We start from the raw sequence: 18,476 nt of genomic DNA, 5'->3' as shown, positions 1-18,476 counted from the left end.
TCCTTCCCTTCTTCCTCTTAGCCCTCTTCTTTCTCTCTCTCCCTCCTTGTGTCCTTATGTTTCTTTTTCCTGTCCTCCTCCCCTCTCTTCTTCACTTCTTTTTCTTTTCATTCTTCTACTTCCTCTCTCTTCTCATTCCTCTTTTTTCTCCTTTCTTTCTTCCCTCTCCTTCCCACAGTCCTTTCCCTTTTCTCTCTTCCCCTCCTTCCATTTTCTTCTATAATACCGATCCTGCCAGCAGATGGCAGCCACAATCAGATATAGACCAGGACTAGTTCTTAGGTAGCTGGAAGCCATAAGCAGAAGGAATAGGCCAAATGGAGGAGGACAGTGAAGGAGTTTGGAGGTGGGGATGAATGGCCCTGAAAGATCACTGCACTCTCATTTCTGTAATATGCTAGTCAGTCCGCTTATACCATGCAGAATTCCCAATGGCCTGAGAACAGTCTCAGTGGTAGCTGATTATGGCTCAAAGGTTGTTTTCCAATCCTGCTGATGTTGCTTGGGTGCTATGCTGGCTTTGAGCAGTATACCTAGAAAAAGGGGCAGAAGATAGAATGAGTGCCAAGACTGAAGATGGATCAAGGACAGTATTAGCTTCAGAATCAGAAGATACAATATTGTCTTAATGATGCCAAGATAGCCCATAGCTAGGTGGCGCAGTAGATAGATCCCTTAGCCTGGAGTTGGGAAGACCAGAGTTCAAGACCCACATAATTCTGGGCAAGTCACTTAACCCTCTTTGACTCAGTTTCCTCATCTGTAAAATGAGCTGGAGAAGGAAATGGCAAACCATTCCATTATCTTTGCCAAGAAAACCCCAAATGGGGTCATGAAGAGTCAGACCACAATGGCAAGACTCAGATTTGAATACAGTAGAGGAGATGTACAATCTAAGGGTTATTAGGTTTCTTGGGCATCCCAGGGCTTCTCTGGCTGTCTTAACTTTAAAGCCAGTTAGAAAACTATAGCTATTCACATATTATAGAATATCAAATTCTATAACTAAACTGGGTAACCAACACTGAAATAACTGCCAAAGAAAAAGATCTTAACTATAGATTTATTCTTTTCTTAATTAATTCAGTCCCTGGCTCACTGTCTTTCCACCCCAGCTCCTGCTCTCATATTAGGTGACTTTAACATACATCAATGCTCTTTCAGATGCCTTAATTTCCCATTTTCTCAATCTCTTCAGTTCTCATAAGGGCTCTGCTCTCACTCCCTAGTCTTTGTTACCATATCTCTGCTGCCTTCTTGTTCTTGAACTTCCCTCCACACCAGGGCCTTTTTTACCCTCAAACATCTCTCTGCCTCTGTGGCCCTCTTCTCCCATTGATGAGCTCCTTCCAGAGTTTCCATTTTGGGGAGGGATCTAGGCCAGCCATGCTTTATTGCTCTCCCAGCTCTGCTTCTGACCCTGCAGATTTCTCCACCACACCCCCATTGGGTACTGCACACTTCTCCGGCACCCTTTCAGGCTTGTCAGCTAGCTTTATTGGCAGGCGCACACACACACACACACACACACACACACACACACACACACACACACACACACGATTATTAGCCACTTGCTGTCAGTGATTATTTTTCTTTTTGCTTATATTTATTCCTCTGGCACCTAGCAAGTGCTTAATAAATGCTGCCCATCTCTTACCTGCCTTGGCATAACCTTCTCCACTCTAATTCAACTGCACAGAGATGTGGCCTAACCTTGATCTTGCTATCACCTATGAGTGTATTCTACTTTTATGTTCATGAACTCTGAAATTCCTTTATCTGATCATAATCTTTAATCATTCCTTCTTTCCCTATGCTTTATGACCTCTAACCCTGGTGTCCTTCATCTTTACTGTGACCTCCATTTCCTCCCTCCCCCAGTTCTTTCACATTGCACTTAAATGCAGTTATTTTACGGGGGAAAAAATGGGAAAAGGAGTGTTTACCTTCTTAGATGCTACTGTTGTGGACTAACAAATTATCCCTTTTTCACATTAAATCCTGTTCCTATTCTCTCCATAATTATAATCACTTACAAATACATTGAATGCTGAACATGTTCTTTATGTGTGAAAGTTTAAAAAAAAAAGGTTTGCCTTTGGCTTTGGGTTTCCAGTTTAATGAAATGATATTGGAAAGAGATTTTTATGTCCCTTCAAGCTTATTTTTTTATAATGAAATTAGTAAAATCTAGGGTTCACCCCATTCACTGGTTATACTCGCCTCCCTTCTTTATCTTGATCCATTGAACTATAATTCTCTACTCTCAAATCCCTCGTTCTCTGGTCATATCACTGATCATGCCTTGCCAAACCCTAGTTATGGATTACTCCCATTAAATACCTCCTTGCTATTGAGTAGAACTTGAAGAAATCATGAAGTCATACTTAGTGGGTCCTCTACAAATTTATGTTATCTTTTCCAGACTGGAGCCTCACTACAGCAAGGCAATTCTCCCCAATTAGTTAGCTATGCCATTCTTCCCAGTGGTTCTTCCAAACATTTTTGTGACTTGCCTGTAATGAGATAGTTAATAAATGGCAGAATTTGAATCTAACCCAAGTTTTTTTTAAACTCTAAATCCAATTCCCTTTCCATTATAACATCCTGCAAATCTAATTACTGTTTTTTAAAAAATGAAACATTACTTTGGGGGGGAGAGGAAATCAAAGAAATACAGGTACATTTGGTACCTTTCTCATTAATACTTATTTCTAATCACTATTTAATCCACCTTTTATTTTCTCTATAAGCCTAAGTAGAATACTTCAATCTGCTTATTATGACCATATTTCTAAGTCAAAATAGATTCCTAAAATCTGCCCAAGGCTCCAGTACATTAGCATTTAAGGGAAGTTTTTGTCAAATAATGAGTCTTTATCCCAATATCTGAAATCAATGGGTTTAGCAAACACTAGGCTACTAGTTTTGTTTATTTTAGGATGTTATATACCTAACCTGTTTCATTAATCAACTTTTCTATTTTTTAACCAGAACAAAATCATTTTGATAATCACTGCTTTGTAATATATTTGATATCTGTTATTGATAGGTCTCCTTTCTTCCTACTTTTGAAAAATTATTCCTCTGTAATTCTTGATCTTTTACTCTTCAGATGAATTTTGTTACTTTTTTTCCTAGTTCTATGACATAATCTTTTGGTAGTTTGATTTGTATGGTAGTGAATAGGCAGATTAATTTAGGTAGTATAGTTATTATATTGGCTTGACCTACCCAGGAACAACTAATATTTCTCCAATTACTTAATTCTGTCTTTGTCTCCATAAAGTGTTTCATAGTTGGATTCATATAGTTCTTGTGCAAATTTTGGTAGGTAGACTCCCAAATATTTTATACATTCTATGGTTATTTTAAATAGAATTTCTCTATCTCTTTGTTCTGGGTTTTGTTGATAATGACAGCTGGTTGCATGTTTGCTAGGTTTGGAGTTAAAAAGATCAGATTTCAAATCTAGTCTGGGAAAGTCCCTTTGTCTCTGTCTGCCTCACTTGCCTCATCTGTAAAAAGGGATAATAATAGCACATACCTTCTAGGGTTATTGTGATGATAAAATGAAATAATATTTGTAAAGAGCTTTGCAAATCTTAAAACTCTCTGTAAATGCTGTTATTATTTACTAAAACATAGATGGTATATTCGGATTTATTTTATATACTACAACTTTGCAGAAGTTTTTTTTTGGATTAATTTAAATACAATGATCATGTTTATTAATTAGCCGTTTCTCCTGAAGTTGAAATTTGTAAATATGGCTCAGAAATAAATATAACAGAAACAGAGGACTGGAACCACAGAGAAACCAATGCCATCCCTCTTATTAAGTCAGAGTAGCCTCTAAGAAAGCTAGTTAACTACAGAAGAAATCATCATCATAACTTGAATTTCAGTCCCATTTTATGGTTGACAAAGAACTTTCCTATTTGTTGTCTCCAGATACACTATAATATGTACATAGTTGTTTCCTCCCCTATAACTATAAGATGGGGCTCATAATAGCACCTATCTCTAAGGTTTGCTGTGAGGATTAGATGAGATATTTGTAAAGTGCTTTGCAAATCTTAAAGCACAATATAAATGCTAGCTACTGTTACTATTAACTTGTTAATTTCCATGTACAGAACATCTGTGTTCTTGTCATTTGTCATTGCTATAGAGTATTCCATCACGTAAATCTGGTATAATATATGCCCTATCATTAGGCATGTGGATTGTTGCTTAAATGCAGAGCTGTATAAAAACCCAGGGGATTCATAGGCCAAAGTATACAGGTAAGAGAACATGTTAAGAATTTTTCTGTTTGATGCTACCAAGAGAAATACATCAAAGAACTAATAATCCTAAAAAAGTTAAAGACCAATAAAAAAGATATAAAATAATATCTCTATATAAAAACTTTTTAAAAGTTTGTTCTATAACAATAATTCAGTTTTACATGGTGCTTTACAATATAATAATAAGATCTAGCTTTTATACAAATCTTTAAAGTATTCAGAAGACTTTATATATGTTAACTCACTTAATTCTTGTAACCCTGTGAGATAAATACTATTGTTATCACCATTTTACAGATGGGGAAAATAAGGCTTAGGCTAAGTGACATGCCCAAGGTCATAGAGCTAGTAAGTATCTAAAACCGGATTCAACCCAGGTCTTCCTGACACCAAGTCCAGCGTTCTTATCTGCTATGCCACCTGGCTGGCCTGATCTACAAGGTATTTCTTTACTGTGAGGTATATCATGTAAATATTATTATCTTCTTTTTTTTACATAAGGAAACCAAGGTTCAGATTTTGCCCAAGCCATACATTAAATGGATGGACGACCCAAGAATTGAACCCAGGTCTAGTAGTGTAAAGAATTGCTGAACTTAGAGTCCTAGTATTGCAGAATCTCCAAGTGGGAAGGGACCACATTTAGTCCAATCCATATTTGAATAAGAATCCCCTCTAATAAAATGGGACAAGAGATTGTCCATGCATGGTGGAATAAAACATGCTTTATGGAAGAAGAAGCTGTGTAACGGGAGGAAAGGAGAGGAGTTTGGGTTAGAAGTTATAAGGGAGATGTTTTAGAAGAAGGAGCCCTTGAAAAAAGAGATGGGGGACAGAGTCCTTCAAAAGAGAATGGTTAAAATTCAGGAGAACTGGGTTTGAATACAGCTTCAGACCACCAGCAAGCCATAACTTCTTGGAGTCTTAGTTTCCCTATCAGAATAATAGGCATAATGATATGTGTACCTCTTAATTTGCAGGGTTGTTGGGAGGAAAGCATTTTTGCAAAATTTTAGAGATTTATAAATGTGAACGATCATGATTATTTTTCCACTGTACCATTTGGACTCCCAGAACAGATCATAGATAGAAATCCCTGCCCAACAGAGCAGTGCAAGGATGTCTTCTAGAAGGGTCAAGGATCACAGACTCATCCCTGAAAAAGCCCCTAGGTAGGTCAACAATTCCAGTTTGTCCAGAGTAGATCTCTGAAAGAATGAGCAAACAAAAAATGAGTATTGTGAGGTCAGGGATTCCTGAGTTACAAACCTAGAAGAAGACGATAACTCCAAGATGTCTACAAACAAGACCTCAAAATAAAACAGAGCTTGTACCCAAAATCAATTAGAATTCCTAGGAGAAATAATGCAGGGGTTTTTGTAAAGATGAGTTTAAAGTGATATTGTAAATGAGATGAAAGTGATAGGGGGGGAAAATGGAAGAGAAATGAGTGTTATGGAGGAGAGACTTGGAAAGGAAATTAGCAGCTTGGCACGAAAGGTACAAAACCTCACCCAAGTAAGGCTTACCCTGAAAATTAGAATGGGCCAAACCAAAGTGAATGACTCTATGAAACAACGAGAAACAGTGAGATAAAGTCAAAAGATTAAAAAAGAAGAAGAAAATATATAGTATTTCCTATCAAAAACAACTAATCTGGAAAACGGATCAAGGAAAGATCATTTAAGAATTACTGGACTAAAAAAAAATCACTGGACTAACTGGAAGTTATGACCAAAAAAAATTGAGCCTATATATCATATTTCAAGAAGTCATGAAAGATAGCTGCCCAGGTCTTTTAGACCAGAGGGTAAAGTGAAAATAGTAGGCATTCACTGGTTATTTCCTTAAAGAAATCTCCCAAAAGGAAAACTCCTAGAAACATCATACATTGCCAAAATCCAAAGCTTCTAGGTCAAAGAAAAAAAAAAAGACTGCAAACTACCCAAAAGAAAGAGTTTAAGAACTTAAGAACCACAGTCAGGATCATACAAGATTTAGCAGCTACCACTAAATGGGAGCAGACAGCACAGAATGTGATATTCTAAAAAGCAAAAGATATTGATAATAGTAATTATAATAATAACAACCAGCACTTACATAGCAATTTAAAGTTTACCAAGTGCTTTATACATATTAACTCATTTTCTCCTCATTATAACCCTAGGAGGTAGGTGCTATTATTATCCTCATTTCATAGATGGGGAAAAAGAGACAAATTAAATGGTCATATAAAAAGGTCACATACATAGTAAATGTTTGAGGCTGAAATTGAGACCTGAATTCAGGTCTAACTTACAGTAAAAATCACTTACCCAGAAAAAAAAAAAAACACATGCTATAATCCTACAGGGGGAAAAATGATCTCTAACAAGAGAGAGATTTCCAATTACTCTTGATGAAAAAGTTGAAGCTAATAGGAACCTTAAAATCCAAACATGGGAGTAAAGAGCGGCATACAAAGGTAAATATGAGTGAGAAATTAGAAAAAAAAACTTTATAAAGATGAAGTATATACATTTTAATGATGGAAGGGGAAAGATACAAGCATCCCCTAAGAACTAGGTTATCAGCAGGAGTTATAGAGGGAGTCATATAAGATGGAGGATCTGGGAATGATTTTTATTATGTTTTGATTAGGAGAGAATAGGGTGTATATGGGGAGGTGGGGCAGAAACACAAGAGAAGAAAAGGAGAGGAATATAGAGTATACATGTCACATAATCATAGGGAACAAGTAGAAGTCTCTATGAATGAAGAAGGGGTCAGGGAAGTAGACATTACTTGAACATCATTTTGAACTGATGCTGAGTGAAAAGAGCAGAACCAGGGCAATTTACACTATAACAGCAATATCCTAAAAATGAACAGTTTTGAAGGATTTAAGATCTCTGATCAATTCAATGATTAACCAAAATTTCAGAGTATTTCAGAGTATAGATGCATTAGAATGCCGCTTACTCCCTGACAGAGAGGAGATATGCAGAGACACAGACAATGTGAGAATACGTTTTGCTTGACTATGTGTATTTATTAGCAGGGTTTTGTTTTTCTTTGTTTTTTTCCCCGGTGGAGGAGAGGGGAGAGTAGAAAGGAGAGAGAGCAGATGTTTGTTAATAATTTTTTTTAAATTTTAAAAAAAGAACATGGAGAATAGTGGGAGATACAGTTGGATGGATAAAATGAGATCTGATTATGCAAAGCCTAGAATGCCACACTAAGTTTGGACTTCTTATTGTGTAGGAAAGAAATGGTGGTCCTGTAAGTGGAATAAAAGGAATCTGGAAGTTCCTTCCACATGAAAGGAACCTTGTAGACCAAACCCCTCATTTTAAAGTTGAAGAAACCGAGGCCCAGAGAGGTTAAGTGATTCACTCAGTCACACAGCTAGTTAGTGGCAGAGCTGGGACTCAGACCCAAGACCATTGTTCTTTCCACTAAGCACAGACAGCTGCCCCTCCAGGTGCCATAAAGCTTTTCCCTTGAGGACATGTCCAATTCCATTCAAAGACAGGCATCTCTCCCTCCCCCACATCTGCTGCTCTCTTCCCTCCCCCACACCCCTGGTCCTATCCCTGCCTGTCCCCAGCACAAGGAGGATGGGGGGTGGGGGGAGAACAGAGATGGGTAAACAGAAGCCATGTGCTTTTAGTTCAGCCAGTCTCTCCTGTCCCAGCCTTGTAGGAAGAGCAAAGGGTCTTGCCAGTATGAGTCCGAGTCCCTGAAGATCTCTGGAAGAATGGGCTTCTGGGAAGTGGAAGGGCAAGGACCCCTTCCTTCTCAGAGACCTGAATGAACCACAGGAATGGAGGAAATGAAGTGGAGACCTCCTGAATGGATTCGTGGCTCCAGGGATCAAGGTTCCTGCCATTCCCCCTGGGACTCCCAGTTGACTCCTGCCCCTTTGTGACAGTGGGATGGTATTATGCCTTTTCTAATCCCCCACGCAGCGTTCAGTGGAGGCTGGAGTTTGGAGTTTGACCGGCAACATCTCGGGAGCGCGGAAGCAATAGTGGCCAGAGCTTTCTACTTCCTCAGTCCCTCAAGGCTGGAAGGAGAGGAGAGCCTGCTTCCAGATCTCCCCTTCTCTTGTCCATCTCCTTGCTCTCCTCAGCCTTTCTGGGGAACTATTGCCTTACCAGTCAGATCAGCTCACAGGACCTCTGTAAGGTAAGCCACCCTCTTTTTGCCCTCCTCTGTGGGGCTGTCCCAGGCTGAGGCTCAGAAAGGGATCAATAGGGACTGAGGCTCAGTGTAGAATGACTCCAAGGATAAAACATCCAATTCTGCCTTGAGATCCTTCTAGAATCCTATTAGCCTTGAAAGTGAAATTACTGAAAGAACTATGGAAGTTGAATTGCTATTTTTTTTTCTTTTCTGTTGGGTTTTGTTTCCTCTTTCTGGTGGTTCTTCCTATTGGTTTTGGTTTTTACTTACAACATCACTAATGTGAAAATATGTTTAATGGGAATGTTAATGTATAGCCTATATCAGATCGTGTGCCGTCTTGGGGAGGAGGTGGGGAGGAAGGGGGTGAAAAATTTTCAACTCAAAAGCATATGGAAGTGATTATTGATAAATCAAAATAAATTAATAAAAAAGAAAGTGAAATTACTACAGTGTTACTTGAAACAGGAATTACTGTAGTATTCTGCTCCTCACTTTTTTCCAAATTTGAAATCTATTGAATACATCCAAAGAATGAGTTATATATCTCCAGAGAGTGGTCTTTGTGCAGCTAGGAGGGTACCTGTAGTGTACTGCAAAGAATTCCTGAAAATCCACCATTAGAAATTCATTTCTTTGGGGCTTAAGGATAGTGGACTGAAACTAAGAAGACCAGGGTTTAAGTGGCTCTGTCACTAAACAGTTGTATCATCTTGGACATGTCGTTTTCTATCTCTGGGTCTCAGTTTCTTCATTGGAACAAGGAAAATTTGGACTATGTTGTGTAGAGCCCCTTTCCAATTCTGGCATCCTGAGGCCCAAGTGTTATCCAGATCTTACTCCATAATTCTATTCAGCAGGGTGCTAGTAAATATTTAACAACTGACTCTTCAAAATGCTGTTAACTTTAACCTGCATGATTAATATTTTCTCCATTACTTTCTTAAGTCCTTGATAACCAAAAAAGCAATAAACCAAGCCTTGTTTGTAGGGTTTATTGATTTCTAATGTGTAAATGTTCACGCTGAAAATTTAACAATCAGCCACTTTGAGTTGGCACCTCCGATTCTATTTCTGGCGAGCTGGTCAGATTCTAGCCTCAGTTCCCTGTACTGGCAGGCGCTTGGATTGACCAATGGGGCAGTCAGTTTACTTTTCCCAGAAGTCCTATCAAGACCCATGTGTAAAAAGACAGCTCTCCCATATATTCCTTCTGAAGTCCTAGGAAGCTGAGTGATCATCCTTCCCCTACTGGTTGACCCCTCTCCCTCCATGAATTTCAGATGGATGTTGAATTCAGTTTTGGTGCTTGGTTTAACCTTAGTAGGTTAGGGTGGGCCCCAAGGTTAGGGAGCCACTCCCAAGCTGAAATGTTTGAAGACGGTACGTGCCAGGTCCCAACCTGCGAACAAATATTGGGGACAGGGTTCTCCGAGTTCTCTTCTTGAGCAAAGATTCCATAATTTCATGGTCGCCAGTAGCTTCATTGCAGCAAGCTGCGGTCATGAACTTACTGGGTAATCAAGGCACGTTACTCCCTTTCCAGGATCCTCATCTTTTTTCATCCAGAAAACTAGTGGATTGGGCCAGAAAGGCTCAAAGATCCCGTCTAGTTCAGCGCTCTCTAATTCTGTCCAGGTCCCTGAAATTCCGCTACTAGGAATGCATTTTTTTAGTGCTTTAAGTCTTTCTCAACTCTCAGGACCCTCTTTTAAAAGGCAACTACTTGGGGTAGCTAGGTGGTGCAGTGGGTAGAGCACTGGCTCTGCAGTCAGTAGGACCCGAGTTCAAATCTGGCCTCAGATACTTGACACTAACTAGTTGTGTGTAATCACTTCACTCCAATTGCCTTGCAAAAAACAAAATAAAAATAAAATGGAAATACTTAAAGAAAGGGACTAGCTGGAACCTTCTCAGCTTAGTGAGTAGCAGGCTGTCAGCAAAGCCTCTGAAATAGGGGGCTGAGGGAGTAAGGCAGGTTTTTTTCTTTTTTTTTTCTTTTGGTGAGGCAATTGAGAGTTAAATGACTTGCCCAGGGTCACACAAATGTCAAGTATCTGAGGTCGGATTTGAACTCGGGTCCTCCCGACTCCAGAGCTGGTGCTCTATCTACTGCGACACCTAGCTGCCCCACTACTTTTCAGCATCCATTGACATTCTCCCTTGGAAAAAAAGATCTCGTCCTCCACCGTATCTACATTGCCCTCTCTATACCTATACTGTCCCCATCTTCATCCCTTAAGAGACAGATACATAGACGGTGTCTTGGGCCAGGACTCCCAAGCCACGGGGACTGAATCCAACTCAAAGGGCCAAATCCAAAGTCAAAGGACCTCACTTGAGGACCTAGAAGGCCACATATGGCCTTGAGGTTGCAGGTTCCCCACTCCTGACTGGGCAATTTATTTGGGACAAAGGAGAGACTCTAGGACACCAGACACAGCCATCATGGAGTTGGGTGGCAAGGAGATTCTGGTTTGGGAGGGGCTCCTGGGGACTAATTACAATATTCTTCTTCACCAGTTGCTAAGTCCAGTTGTTTTTACACCGCTCAAGTTCTACACAGGAAATGTTGTCAACACCCTCTAAGTTTTGGTGCCCAGGGAAAACTTCCGGTTGCCTTGGCCTACTTACACTTCTACTCATTTTGTAGTTTTTCTTTTGTTTTGTTTAGCTCTGCTCGTTTGTAAAAGGAGGGAGTTAGGGTAGGTGTGTCTAAGGTCCCTTCTAACTTTGACTCTGCTCCTCTAAGAGAGACGTGGGGGCTTTGAGGTATGAATTCCTGTAGCCATGTCTAACGGCAGCAAGGCTATAAATAAAATTACGGCTCTCCAAGGCAATCCATCGATCAACAAGCATTTATTACACACCTGTTGTATGCCACGCACTAGGCTAGATGCTGGGGGCCAGGGTACAAAGACAAAAATGAAATCATTCCTGCCCTCACTGAATTTTCAGTCTTAGTGTTGTTCTTGAGTCATTTTGTGACCCCATTTGGAGTTTTCTTGGCAAAGATCCTGGAATGGTTTGCTATCTCCTCGTTCATTTTTTTTTTTTACCTTTTTTTTCTTTTTCTTTTTAGGCAATTGGGGTTAAGTGACTTGCCCAGGGTCACATAGCTAGTAAGTGTCAAGTAGTTGGTCTGAGGCCAGATTTGAACTCAGGTCCTCCTGACTTCAGGGCCGGTGCTCTATCCACTGCGCCACCTAGCTGCCCCTTCCTCGTTCATTTTAAAGATGAAGAAAGTGAGCCCAATAAAGGTTAAGTGACTTACCCAGGGTCATACAGCTAGTAAGTGTCTGAGGCTGGATTTGAACTCAGGAAGATGAGTCTTTCTGATTCTAAGCCATCGTGCCATCTAGCTGCCTAGTCTTAGTGTAGAAGACATAGAAGAGTCAACTTGCCCTGCCCTTGGTTCATCCTTCATGGTGAGTACTTCTTATCACAGCGAATTTCTACTCCCACCATCTTCTTTCACAAGAGACTCCCACAAAGCAGTACTTCCTTCCCTTTAGGCTTCATGGGCAACAAAGGGAGATGAATTGGACTTATGCCTTCCAAAGTCTCATTCCTGTGGCAATGGGCTCACTTCTCTGCCCCTCCCCCTTTCTCTCCACTTAAGGATCTGTAGGAGACAAAACTCCCACCTCAAGGATGTCAGGGCTATGTGGGCAAGATTAAATCATAAACTATAGAGTATTAGTGCTAGAAGGGATCTATAAACTCACCCAGTCCATTCCCTTCATTTTATGGATGAGAAATCTGTAGGAGACAAAACTCCCACCTCAAGGATGTCAGGGCTATGTGGGCAAGATTAAATCATAAACCATAGAGTATTAGTGCTAGAAGGGATCTATAAACTCACCCAGTCCATTCCCTTCATTTTATGGATGAGAAAACTGAGTCCCAATTACAGCGAGTTAGTAACAGAGTCACGACCGTGACTAGAATCTAGGCATACTATCCACCAGTCCGGGGCTTTTCCATTACGCAATTAGGCTCGGGTCCAGAGAGACATCCTGGAGACTTAGGGAGTTGGGGACTGTGCCAATCTTCCTGGTCCCACTTCGATGCCCAGAAAGAAGTGATGAATAACTAACTTGTTTATCTGTTCCAAGCTGATTCCCCTACCATTCCAGGAGATGAAAGGAGCCCTTCCCTTTCTTCTTCCACCTTCTCCCTCTTCCCCTTCCTCTTCTTATAACCCTTCCTCTTCACCCACTTTCTCCCTTCTTACAACCTTTCTCTCTCCCCAACTCCTCCATCCACCCCCTTCTCCTTTCTTCACTCATCACCCTGCTGAGATGCTAAGGTCTAGTCTGGGCCATGCCTATGACTAAGGGAAGATCTGGGCCTTATTCAGCCCAATTCCTACAGCACCTTCCCCTTCTCAGTGTCTCATTTGTTGTCTTCCCCTAGTAATGATCTGACCTTCACTTGAAAAAATGGATGGATGGGCCCACTAGACTTGGGTCTGTGGCAGTGAAAGACCGTGCAGGATGCCTGGCTGAGGAGATGGCAGGACCTCTCTGTTTGATGGGCTGACAACGCATATAAACTCATAGAAAAAATTCCAGGGATTCTAGCCAATCCCAGCTCTAAGAGAGAAGAATGTTCCCCTCAGGAAGTAGAAAGGACATCAGGGTCGGAGTCCCTGAAGAGGGTCCCACCTGATCTAAACAAGCTTCTCTTTCTTGATTTGCCCCTAGTTTTCTTTTACCCACAATTAGGGTTCATGGCCTGAACCTGTGCTGACATGGGGCTAGTGAGCTCTTGAATTTGAGATTAAGAATAGGCACAGTGGGCCAGGGATTGGCTGCCATATTGGTTTGTCCAAGAATTAGGGTGGGTAGAGTTGATGGCACAGGGTTGGCTCTTAGCTCTAGTGATGTCTCACCTCCCTTTACTTGCTGGGATAAAGGAAACGTGTCCTAGTGAGGGGGGAAGAGACTGGGACAGTGGAAGCTCCCAGGTGCCTTTGTCTTAGTCTCCTGACCCCTGGAAAACTAACACCCTTCCTTGAAACTTCAAGTTGACACTTAGTCAATTCAATTCAATAAGCATTTATTATGCACCCAAAGTACTGTGCTGGAGGAGATACAGCAGTATGTAAGAGAAAGTGTAAGTAGCACTTTGAAGATGAGTGAGGAAAGTTCATTAACAAATGTGTGTGTCCAGGGAAAGTGCCTGGGAATCTGGGAAGCTTCCTGGAGGGTGTTGTATCGGAATGTGGCTTTAAAGAAAGGGTAGCAATTCAAAGGATAAAGAGGAAGAAGGAGGACAAATAGGCAACAGGAAGAGACAAAGAAGAGAAACAGAGTATGTATGAGGAGAGGGGTTCAGGTGGTGAAAGCACAGTTTCAAGCAGAGAAGAGACGTGATCAACTCTGGGTTAAAGATGACTCCAGAAACAGTTTTAGGGGCAGACTGGAAGAGAATTGAGTACTGGCAAGAGTCCTGTTTAAGAAGTAATTCCAATGGAGGCAGCTAAGTGAGTACTTACTAGCTATGTGACCCTGGGCAAGTCACGTAGCCCCGACTGCCTCACCAAAAAGAAAAAAAAAAGAAGTAATTGTAATGGATGGGCAGCTCCCTTCTTTGCAGAGATCATAGGATCATAGATATAGAGGCTGTCCAATTCATCCTACCCCCTCATTTTCCAGATTAGGAAACTGAGGTACAGAGAGCTTCAGTGACTTGCCCAGGGTCATACAACTAAGTATGAGAGGTAGGATTCAAACCCAGGGTCTATGAAACATGGCTTATTCTGTCAGTTGGTGTGTTATTTAGTTTTGCTAAGCTGCCTTCCCCCCGCCCCCCCACCTTCTCTTTTTTTTTAGATTTTTTTGCAACCAAGAATACTTGCTGGGTAGGGGAAAGGGTAGGGATATAGTTGTTGTTGCTGCTGTTGTCATTTCAGTCGTGTCTGACTCTTCTTCACCCCATTTGTGGTTTTCTTGGCAAAGATACCGGATGATTTTCCATTTCCTTCTCCAGCTCATTTCACATGTGAGGAAAGTGAGGCAAACAGGATAAGTGACTTACCCTGGGTCATACAGCTAGTTAGTGCCTCAGGCTGGATTTGAACTTGAGAAGTCTTTCTGACTCTGGGCATGGAGTTCTATCCACTGTGCTGCCTAGCTGCCCTAGAGCTATAGAAAGTATCCCAAATGTCTTAATGTACTCTTAAGCTTTAATAGCTTTAAACTACACTAAGACTTCTGGGACATGCTGTGTGAATGTAGGTGATATGAAAACAAAATATATAAATGAAAATTTCAAGTTAACAAACAAATGAAAAATCATCTAGGAAGGTGATAATAAATGCCAATAAAATGATGGTAGTGGGGATGATTACAAGACATAGCATACAGTCCAGTAGAGAAGAAACAGGAAAGTCATACTGGCAGGTGTATGTGTGTGTAACCCTTTCCTCCACAAAGTCTAGTTCCCATTTCTTTTCTTTTCTTTCTTTCTTTCTTTCTTTTTTTTTTTAGGCAGTTGGGGTTAAGTGACTTGCCTAGGGTCACACAGCTAGTTAAGTATCAAGTGTTTGGTCTGAGGTTGGATTTGAACTCAGGTCCTCCTGACTCCAGGGCCGGTGCTCTATCCACTGTGCCACCTAGCTGCCCCTAGTTCACATTACTTGAAGCTGTGCCTTCCTCCCTTCACCAGCCAAACATAGGAGTCATTTAATCAGAACAAAAATCCCAAGTCACTGATGCTAAGCACAGAATTGCTGATTGGCATGTGATTTACATGAAATTCAACAAACATTCATTAAACACTGATGAAGTGTGAGACATTTCCTCTGGTACTAGAGATCCAAAGATGAACCAAGGCACAAATTCTGCCCTAGAAGAGATTGCATTCCCTTGTTGTGTCTGGAGGTGGGATAAGACATATATACAAATAGCTATGATACAAGGCCGACTATGGTGAGGCAAAGGAAAGGTCCCTACAAAGTGCTCTGAGAATTTTGTGGAAGGAGAGATCATTCCAGAATTGTAGGATATTGAAACTGAAAAGCCCCTTAGAGATCATTCAACCCCTTCTTTTGTCAGAGGAGGCAACCGAGAGAAAAGACTCGTCCAAGGTCACACAGCTAGCAAAGGGCAGAGCTGGACCTTGAATCTGGTTCTCCAAACCCTCCAGCCATCTTCATTTAATGTTGACATGCAAAGGGCTTTATCAAACCACCAAACTCCAAGAGCCTCCAGCTGTAATAGTCTCTGGGAATCTTTTGAACCTTGAAAAGGCTAAAAGGCCTTGATTGGCTGACTAAAAAATCTGAATGTTACTCAAGTGTGGCAGTAAGGGGCCTTTGCACAATTTCAAGTGGAGAAGAGACCGGATCACCTCTGTGTCAAAGAAAGACGAGTGTAGCAACGATTTTGAGGACAATGGAAGGAAATTGAGTAGGGGCAGGAATAATGATAAGGTGTCAGATTAGGATGGTCCACCCTGGAAATCAACTAGTTGTAATCTACTAGGAGGGTCTAGCTCCTGAGCAGGGCTGCTTTGATGAGGTCTTTAAATTCTCAAGGTCTAAGTTGAAGAGGGAAGACTCCGCTAACCCAGAAATAACCCTCATCCATAAAGCTAGAGCCAAAAGACCTGAGTTGAAGTGCCACTTCTTAAGGGTGTGATCTTCAACAAATAACACCTTTTCTGAGACTAAATTTCCTTTTCTGTAAAATGAGGATGACAATAATAATTATTATTCTAATAAATAGCTATGATTTATACAATGCTTTAAGATTTTAAAATCTCTTTATAAACATTACATCATTTGTTATTTACAATAACCCCCATTTTACAGATGAGAAAACTGAAGCTAAAAGAAGTTCAGTGACTTGCCCACGCTCACACCACTAATAAGTGCCTGAGTCGGAATTGGAATTCGTGTCTTCCTGACTCCAAGTCTGGTACTCTATCTACTGTACTACCTACCTGCTAGTAATATCTGTATTACCTCCCTCAATTAATCAGCAAACATTTATTAAGTACCTACTATGGGCCAAGCATAATAGGTACAAAGATAAAAATGACTTTGCTGTCAGGAGACTTACATTTGCTGGAAGAGACTATACATATTGATATAAGCATATACAAAAAGAATCCAAGGTGGTCAAGGAAGTTGATAGAGGTTGGGGGAGGGGGAGAGATCAGGAAAGACCTCATGAAGAAGGTGATGCTTGAGCCAAATTTCAAAGGGAGTAAAGGATTCAAAGGAGGTGGAGTAAGGCAGGATTGCACTTGGCTAAAGCAAAGGCAGGGAGACAAGAATGAAGGTCCTGTGCTGTGAGAATAGAATAAGGTAATGTATACAGAGTGCCTTACAAACCATAAGGAGTCAGAGAAATGTCAACTATTCTTTTTCAAATCAGGTCTGAAGGTATGTCCCACTCTGTTTTGCTTACCCTACCCTGACCAGCCCCAGTGTTAGGGTTGTGTGCAGTGGAATGAATGCTGTCTGAATTAGAAGAGGCTGGGGGGCTTCCCCCACTACTGACCCGGAAAGGGCCTAGGGCTCCCCACCCCAAATCCAGGCTCTGTGACTTCCCATCTATTACAGATAGATGCAACTGTGCAGGACAAGCGAAAGACAGCAGCCATGGAGACGATTCGAAGCAGCTCCCTGCCTTCCCACCATGATGACCTGGAAGCCTTTCCAAACGAGATGCTGGAGACTGTGGACATTGTGGTTCTCATCCTCTATTTTGTGTTTGTCCTAGCTGTGGGACTTTGGGTAAGGCAAAGATCGTGGTTCCTTCACATCCTTGGGCTCTGCCAGCATAGCTGGCTAGCAGCTAAAGGGAGCCTTCTGAAGGGAAGAGACAAATGAATGAATGAAGAACATTCATTGTGTTCGCTATGTGCCAAGCTCTGTGCTAAGACAGTCCCTCTTCCCAATGAGTTCACACTCTAATTTGGGGAGATTTAAGAGAGTTCAGCTACAGGTCAGATAGTACCCACTGGTCAGAAGGGCATAGTAACTGGGCAGATGGTAAAGCATGGAAGCCCTTCATTTTACCAAAAGGCTTGTAATCTGTGACTCCAAGCCCATCCAAGTTGTATGAACATCCATGTCTACTGCCAAGGGTAGAGAGTCCAGAGGAATCCTGCACCACTATTGGGAACAGGCCTTATTGGAATAGAATTCTGGATTCCCTTACTGGGTTGGAATGTTGCGTAGTAGGGAGAATGGACCACTCCCTTGGCCCCCAGTGGTTCTCTAGGTGGGATCTAACAGATAGCATTAGATAGAAGTTCTCTATCACTACCACTATCCCCTTTGCCCCTTACCTTGGTTTACTTAAATTTTTATGTTTCCCATAACTATATCAGAAGTTCCATTAGGTCTTAAAAAGTCCTACTTAGGGCTCTAGGTAATGGATTGTGGAAGACTTTCTGGTTGATTACACAGGCTTAAACACTCTTGCTTCAGAAGGCATGCCTATTACCTGGAGCCAGCCTGGGCACTGGCATCCCTGATTACCATGTTTTGGACCACAACCACAATGACAACTACTCTCAGGTAGAAGTAGTTTCCTTCCCTAGAATGGACTTTCTCTCCCTATGTTTCAGTCTATGTGGAAGACCAAGAGAGACACTGTCCAAGGATACTTCCTGGCTGGAGGGAACATGATATGGTGGCCGGTGAGTAGGGCTGGAGCCCAACTAAGCCTCCCTGGTGGAGACAGGGAGGTACTCCCTGGATTGGCAATATAGACCCCCTAGATTCAGAGCCAGGGAATGTATGTGTTGAGGTAAAAGGGGGAAATGAGAAAACTTGTCCATCTTCTGTCTCCAACTCCATGGGCAGGTACCACATTGGGATGGTAGCCCAGGTAAATCCTGAGTAGTCCCAAGTAGTAGTGACTTGGTGTGAGGGTTAGAGGTGATCACCTAAGACACATAAAGAGCATTCTGGAGCCCATGGGTTGAGTTTTTCCCTACATCCCCATCATCATTAGGAATCTCAGGGTCAGAGTGGCTCTCATAGCTTCT

At 41.5% G+C, this 18,476-nt stretch overlaps 1 protein-coding gene across 2 annotated transcripts in view; it reads left to right on the top strand.

Moving 5' to 3' along the window:
- The first annotated feature begins 8,292 nt into the window (after positions 1 to 8,292).
- SLC5A11 (solute carrier family 5 member 11) overlaps positions 8,293 to 18,476 on the top strand; it is a 41,804-nt gene continuing 31,620 nt past the window's right edge. Inside the window, exons 1-4 of one of the 2 annotated variants that reach the window (XM_078152652.1) lie at positions 8,293 to 8,465; positions 16,285 to 16,390; positions 17,041 to 17,214; positions 18,054 to 18,125. In XM_078152652.1, the coding sequence (XP_078008778.1) occupies positions 17,080 to 17,214; positions 18,054 to 18,125 (207 nt within the window). In that variant the 5' untranslated portion in view covers positions 8,293 to 8,465; positions 16,285 to 16,390; positions 17,041 to 17,079. The remainder of the gene's footprint in view (positions 8,466 to 16,284; positions 16,391 to 17,040; positions 17,215 to 18,053; positions 18,126 to 18,476) is intronic. The other variant, XM_020995628.2, reaches the window with a different exon arrangement.

Source organism: Phascolarctos cinereus, unplaced genomic scaffold (genome assembly GCF_003287225.1).
Source record: "Phascolarctos cinereus isolate Bilbo 61053 unplaced genomic scaffold, phaCin_HiC Scaffold_4;HRSCAF=312, whole genome shotgun sequence".
Lineage (NCBI taxonomy): Eukaryota > Metazoa > Chordata > Mammalia > Diprotodontia > Phascolarctidae > Phascolarctos > Phascolarctos cinereus.
Note: the sequence above shows the minus strand (reverse complement) of the source record. Positions and strands in the feature narration are given on the sequence as shown.